This window comes from Pezoporus flaviventris, unplaced genomic scaffold (assembly GCF_033815535.1).
Source record: "Pezoporus flaviventris isolate CSIRO_AGI_PZ_B2104156 unplaced genomic scaffold, CSIRO_AGI_Pfla_v1 ptg000009l, whole genome shotgun sequence".
Lineage (NCBI taxonomy): Eukaryota > Metazoa > Chordata > Aves > Psittaciformes > Psittacidae > Pezoporus > Pezoporus flaviventris.
In genome coordinates, this window is record NW_026892557.1 from 1,748,815 (window position 1) to 1,756,363 (window position 7,549).

The following is a 7,549-nucleotide window of genomic DNA, read 5'->3' on the forward strand; positions in this document are numbered from 1 at the left end:
GCAATGAGCTTCTCTCAGGAAATGCTTTTGATAGCTTTTCTCTGTCCTGCTTTGGATACGAGTCAACAAAATAAGCAGGAAGGAGGCATTTCTAGGTGTTTCAGAACAGCGCTGTAATTAAATTACAGGATTTAGGCTTCTACGTTACTGTACTTGTAAAAGGAAAGAACCCCACATTTCAGAAAGGAAATAGGTAAACAGATGAAGAATTCTGCATGTTTATCAAGGACCATTAGGACAAATATCATTTCTATCAAATGACTAGAAATCCCATTGAAACCCTCTTCGAAACAATCACGACACTTGTTTAGAGATGGTTTTGTGAACCTCTTCATGTAGTAACATAACATGCAAAACAGTTTAAGTTTCCAGATAAAGATCACAATACTGGAAACAACGTCAGTTTGGTTTGATATCCAAGACAAATTTTGAAATCAAAATTCAGGGAGTATTTTTGGCGGTTTTTAGGTCAAAAGTAGTATTATATGCAAGAATATCGTCTTTACCTTGCTAAAGTGCAGCCTTCTGCTTTCTGCCTTGTCTGATTTTAACAGATCGGGTATTACCTTCTGAAATAAATACCCTCTGTAAATATCCTACTTGCATTCGATCCAGTAAAGAGTGGAATTGGCAAAGCAATACAAAGGAGAAAGCAAATACTTTATTCTTACATTGACAATGCACAGTCAGTGCCTACTATTTTTAATTGTGCCAAACATTAGTAATTAAAGATCAAAAAATGAACTTGGGACTGATTGCTAAAGCATACACAGAAACCGATCAATAAAAACTGTGTTGCAAGACTGAGAAGGGTTTTTCCCCTGTCTCCTTGACAGATTGGTTTTCTCTTCTGTGATAATCTGTAATATTAAACTGTATTACAATCTACTTTCGTAACCCATATATTAAATGCCATTAGTTTACTTATACCTGGCAAATAATTGTATCTAACCATTTATTATTTGGAAAATGGAACCAGAAGTACCTTCATTCACCATTTTGGGATGTTTCTTTCTGAACATTATTTTTAGCACAGCAGAAACAGCATGAACAGTAGTGTTTGTGTTCTAGACATCAGGAGATGTCTACCAACTTTCAGTAGACATACAACAGTAGTACTTGTCGCCAACGTGCCAGCCTACCTGATGCCCCAATCGGAGAGGTAGCTGGGGTCATGCTATGGACATTTAGGCCTAGGCTATGGGATGGTCCTGGGCCTGGTGCTACTACAGGAGGTCCAGGCGGGGTCTCTCTCTGCGGTGATGTAAGTGGTGTAGTAGGCTGGGATGACGGTCCACCGGCCAGCCGAGCCAGGCGCCGCCGACGGATCTGCACAAGGCAAACGAAATGACAACAAGGAAGTTTGATTGTACGTATGCACATGCACCCCAAGGTTGCCCTTGGGCCCTCCTACACGGTGGGGCATTACTCCTCTGAAACTGCAAATACAGAAGCTTTACTTGATAACCTGCTGAACCCAGGTGACTCGTACTGCTGTTGCTCTGTGTGACAATACTGCAACACCCTTCACGTTTAGGCTTTAAGTATGTGTTTGCTGCCTTGGAAAACCACGTGCACTGGAGAACACTGTGTTTGTCCCTCGAAGGGTTGTGTAAGACACGTGTAATATTTACTGCTCAGCAACTTCCAACCCTGTAACACTCCTCCCCGTTTATTTTGGCATTTGACAAACGGCATTAATCCAACAAAAGGGACAATCTGAACGTGACCTTTGCCTTAATTTCACACCACATGATACTAGTCACCCGTGCTAGTCATCTGCTGGACAGAGGCATCTTGAGAAGTAAGGACAGATGGTAAACAACATCCTCGCATCACCTAGAGACATTTCAGCACACAATTTGAAACAACAGATTAGCATCTGCCTTCGACTGCATGACACTAATATCATACATGAGAAATAGACTAAAGAAAACCTATAAACTCATAATTTTAAGTTCTTCAGTTGAAACTTGAAGCACAAATGAAAACCAGAAATCATTTATCATCAGGCTGCCTGAGAAGATCAGTTCCCAAAGCTTACATCTTCAGCTCAAAACAGGCCCAGCACAAAACACAAGTAGCATGTTTGAGGGTGTCCACTCCCTGCAAAAATAAGCAATCCATGTAATTCCCTCTTTGTATTAAGATACTCAAGCACTGTATGCAATGCATCAGTTTCCATTGCTGCTCATAATCCTAAAGAACTGCCAAGCAAGGGAAAGAGCGAACGAAAGATTTGTGTCAAGTCAACGTCTGCGCTACAGCACTGCAGTCATTTAATGGCCGGTGAAACCTACTCCAACAGGAAGAAGACCAGATCAAATGAAATCAGCCTTCAAGAACAGTGGGAAAATGCTGTCTGGAACCACATCTCCCTCCATGACAGGCGTCGCCACAGGAAGAAAACAAATTCTTCTTGTGCGTGTGTTCTCAAGATAAAAAGAATAGAATGGCTTAATCCCTCCTCCTTGTCAAGCAAAATAGGGGAACTTATTGCATACATAAATAGTACAGCTTCACTGTAAGCAGAAGCTGTATTTACATATTAGGGGCTCTAAGATTCTTTTTAAACACCTTCATTTTTCTCCACTTGTACCTCACATCTTATGTTTTCAGCTGCTTATCTGAAAACATGACAGAACCACCTCACCCCTCAGAGGCATGCCTGAGAACACTGTGTCAGCTACACGCCCCCATATCCACCTTCCCTACTGGTGAACCCAAATGAAGTGTTCCTAGCTTACCAAGCTGTACCAAAACTATTATCAATAAAACCATCCAGTTAAATTGTACATTTGAATTAGGGGGATTGAATGAAAGTTTTAGAAGCTGTTTCCTTTCCATTCAACTGCTCTGTGACCGTGTTTTTCAGATAAAGGAAGGCAGGGAGGAACAGGGGATAAAAAATACAAATACACACACAAACAGCCCATATATGCAGCAGTGTCTGAGGGACAAAGATGCAGATTAATTATGTAAAAGGCAAGAAAAATAAAGGTAATGTGAAACTTTTCCACAACTGCTCATATTCATCCTTACTAGCTAGCTCCACATCTGATAACGGGAAGGAAACGTGAGAGGAAGAATGCATAGATAATCAATATATTTATCAAATACAGTCAAACATTGACTGCCCCTTACAAGGCATGACTTGCACAAAACCTCTCCTCATCATCTCCCAGTTTCAAGCAGATAATGGAGGCTCCTTGTGCCACTCAGCGTTTCTTCGCCTACAGTGCTAGGCAAGATCAATGTCCAACTGCACCAAAACCATCACTGTCCAAATGGGAGGGCACCAAGACAAACTTTCTGCCTTGTGTTTGCCACTTAATCCATCAAGCACCCATCTTTCTTAGGGACCAGTCCCCAGAGTGAAACCTGCCCTGAAAATTCTGGAAAGGGCATGGAACACAGAAATCTGCACAGAGCTGCCTTTAGGTAAGACATTACAGTTAAAACTAGCACAGGGTTTTTCCCTGCCCCTTTGCGGATGATAGGCAAATTATACTTATCTTCCTTACTGCTGAACAAATCAACCTTAAAATATAAATACACTCTGAATACTTTTTCCACTGAAGGAGACAGCTTTCACAGCAGAGGGTACGTTTAGCAATTGCTAAAAGACCAGATTTGGTTCTTGGATACCCTGAGATATCATAATCTTCTAGGTTTACATAAAATTATCATAGAAATCTGGAATTTGATCTCAAGATTAGAAAGTTCTAAGTAAGAGAAGGAAAAAGGGAGAAACAAAGATACTATCAAAAGACAAAGGTGCGAGCTGAAAGAAAAGTTTGGGAATACACTACAGAACTGGGGCACACATTCTATCCAGGTAACCTCCTCGTGCCTTAAGATTTAAACAGCACTGAAAGGGGACTCAGACCAAGTAGCTTGTTTGCACAATACCAGGCACAAACGAGGCCCCAAACTGTTGCCTTCACATAACACAAATACCATGGGTTGGGACTGGGCGAGTTTGAAGCAACCTGTTCTCATTTCAGACTGACTCTCCAAATGACCATGAAGAAACACATAACTGGGGGGGGTTAAATATTTTCTTAGCAAAGGTTAGGATACCTCAATAATCCCTAACCCCTGCTTTCAGCAATAAGTACCTGCAATGGTGACATGACAAAGCTTTTATGTAGTGTTTATTACCCAATGGCAACAAGTGATTTGCTACTAATAATTACATAGGCTACAGAACAGACAATGCCCATCTTCCCTACACAGCACAACTCCACAATATAGAGCTTAAAAGGTGCATTAAAAAAACTCTAATTGGTTGAATGGAAGAGGATTGATTAGTACAACTGTTGCTGGACACATCTGGCCTATGTCTTTGCAGAGTAGTTTTCAGATCTATGATTTTGATCTTACTGGACTTCTTCAAAGCTGTTTGTGGAAACACTACAACAAGCAATGTAAAAACAACCCCGTTAAAGACAGTTAACTGATAACTTAATTTTGCATCAGACCAATAACGGTGCAACCAGGAAGACTGATACCTCAGGCTCATGTGTTCTCATCTGCTTTACTGGCAACTGTTTAGTGAAACTAAGGACATTTTTTTATCCTGTGATGTAATCCTTTAATCACTGAAGAGTTCCAAATCTATACAATAAAGGGTAATTTGAATGAATAGCTTTATTTTTCTTGTATTCATTAGAGCATGTTAAGTTGGTTTAAGAAATGCTTCATTTTCTGGTGACACTGGTCACTCCCCATACTCAGAAACACTACTAAAAAATCATGTAAGTGTTCGAAGATCGTACATTCACCTCATTCTTTGGAACTTTATGCCACATTTGGCTTGATTCTGCCTTTTTCTATGCAGTCCCTATTCGCATCTTGAGCTACCACTTGTGCTCAAATTCACACACTAAAAAGGAATTTTCTTTTCTTGCCTCCTAAGGATTTTAGAGTGCTCTGTAGTGAATGCCACCTTCCAGTGCTTTAACACAGTAAATACTGTGAAAATTGAAGCTAAAATACATCCTATAATCCCAAAGCCATTATCAATTGGATGTCTCTCTTCTTTTTCAGTGACATCTGTTAATGTTATACTTAATTATACTGCATATAAGAAGATAATATAAACTAAAAGAGGCTTGTCATTGTTTTCAATATGAATGATTTGTGTCACCTTTAGCTACTGCGAGACAGGCGGTTTAAATCAGGTAGAACTCACATATTTTAGAAGGCCATTTTTTTCCACAGAGTCCAGCTCTGATCCAGCACCCCCTGTACCAAGTAACAGTGAAGTGGAGATGTGGAGGAATATTAAAATAGATTTGGCTCTGACTTTTCAGTGATGGGTCCATTAACAATAAAAGGTGACAGCACGACTCTCTTAAAATGATGCAAGATGAAGTTTGCCTCTAGCAATCACTTAAAAGACTTGCTCAGCTTTGGTCCTAGCTGAACTGTACCAGGAAGAACTTGAGTCATACAATCACAGAATGGCTCGCGTTGGAAAGGGCCCTAAGATCTTTTGCCAGAAAAGGTAGATGAGGTCCCTACTGGGGAACACATTTTCTGCAGCCTCAGATCCATGACGCAGTGTTTTGGATGATGTCAGTAATTCACCGAAGCAGTGACACAACCAAGCTTACATAGGTTAAATGATTCTGAAATTAATCATAAACCACCTCACAATCAGATGCAGGTTAACAACCCGAACTGCATGTAAACAAGGCCTTCATGAAATACACCTGTAAAATTAGAGCTCCCTTTTCACACGAGGAGTTACAACAGCAGCGTCCTGTTCCACTCTCCTCAATGGGAATTATACTCCTGAACGCTTCCATGGAGCATGAGGACCTTCATCAACTAAATAACATGAAGTATTTCATCCTAATTTCTGCTGCAATGTAATAGGATTGCTAAACTGTCATACACGATGTCATCAAAACCATCCTAACTTTTAAGGATACAAATCTGAGTGACAATAGCTGCAACCTTGCCCTATAATCCCACCATAAGATACAGTATAGGACAAAAATCAGATCTTTTGATCCTCATTGAGTCTAAGTACAATGAGCCTGTGTTGCAGCTGGTCCAACATAATACATCTTATATGTATACAATACACTTTGACATGAAAATATGACTTTAAAGAGATAAGTTTTCAAATTGTACATGATTTGGGCATTATATTGGGAGAGTGGGAAACTCCCTATATCCTTATCAGTACCATAAGAGAATTCATTTGAGAGTCCTCCAATACGTGAGCAAAACATAAGACCTTAGTCTATACTTAAATAGGAAAACACCACCCTTGAAAAAGAAGAAACAAGGCACAGTCCACATTATTCCATGTCAGAATTCCTTGTCGATTACAACAGAACACATAGAACCAAAAGAAGCATCAGAAAACTGGCCAGCTTGTTTCAAACAACAGCTTCAAGAAGAAATGATATTAAATATAAGACCACACACACATCCACTTGCTTCTCAGCAAGGACTCAGAGGAAGCAAGCTTTTAAGTTATTCACTATGTTTAAAAGTAGGGATTTTTTTAAGTCACACACAAAGAACATATAAAACGCCGAGTGCTGGCCACAGAAAGGAGACATCCTCCAGACAAAGACTAGGTATAGCAGATGGACGAAGGGAACAATTAACAAGGGGAGAAGCAATAAAACCCCATCGACCAGCCTGGGGTCGCAGGTCAGGGAGTGCAGAGAAAGGATGGACACGGGAAACACGGAGCACAGACAGCAGGCGATGGCACACACCTCAGTAACACCCCTTCCCTCACACACCTTCAACCCTGGGGCCAGGAAAAGGGCCCAGGAAGAGCCCACCGCCCTCACCCGCAGGGCCCGGCCGCCCCCTGAGGCCCCGGGCCCCTCAGACTCACCTCATCCGCACTCAGCTCCTCCATCGCCTTCCTCTTAATGGTGAACGGAGAGAGGGCGCTTTCCTCTGCCCCGCCGCGGGGCAGCTCCGAGGAAGCGCTCTCCTGTCGCCTCTGCACCTCCGGGGAGCCTCACAAGGGCATCTCCGGGGCAGCCGTGCCGCGCCTCGCCCACCGACCGCCGGCCCCAGCCCCACCGCCGCCCCCGGCCCGCTCCCCGCCTGCCCTCCGCGCCTCGGCTGCTGCCGCCGCGGCCTCAGGGGAGCCGCTGCCCCGCTGCCCCCGCCGGCCCGCACCCCCCGGCCCCGGCCCCCGCCCGCACCGCGGCCCCTGCCCCGCGCGGGGATTATTCATCAAAACAAGAGGGCAGCGGCGGCCATCTTGGGGCGGGATCACGTGAGACTGCGCGGCGCCGCGGAGGGAGCCGGGCATGCCGGATCCCCGCGCTAGGCGCTCGGCCAATGGCAGCGCGGGGAGGCGGTGCGCGGGAGGGCGGGAGGGGCGGGGCGACGGCTGCTCGTTCGTGGCGGGGCCGGGGGAGGCGTGGCCTGACCGCTCCATGGCAACGGGCGCGAGGGCGGTGCTGAGGGGGGAAAAAGGGCGGGAAGGAGGCGGGAGCGGCTGCAGAGAGCCGAGCTCGTGTTTGGGTGCCGAGGTGGGGGTTTGGGTGCTGAGGGTGGG

At 44.0% G+C, this 7,549-nt stretch overlaps 1 protein-coding gene across 4 annotated transcripts in view; it reads right to left on the minus strand.

The window, feature by feature from the left end:
• The window catches only part of UBE4B (ubiquitination factor E4B), a 38,642-nt gene extending 31,563 nt beyond the window's left edge, over positions 1-7,079 (minus strand). For 2 of the 4 annotated variants that reach the window (XM_061450150.1, XM_061450149.1), the window contains exons 1-2: positions 6,872-7,078; positions 1,143-1,329 (exon numbers count right to left, since the gene is read on the minus strand). In XM_061450150.1, the coding sequence (XP_061306134.1) occupies positions 1,143-1,329; positions 6,872-6,895 (211 nt within the window). In that variant the 5' untranslated portion in view covers positions 6,896-7,078. Of the gene's footprint in view, positions 1-1,142; positions 1,330-6,871 lie in introns of all 4 variants that reach the window. The other 2 variants (XM_061450148.1, XM_061450151.1) reach the window with 2 other exon arrangements.
• Positions 7,080-7,549: the final 470 nt, after the last annotated feature.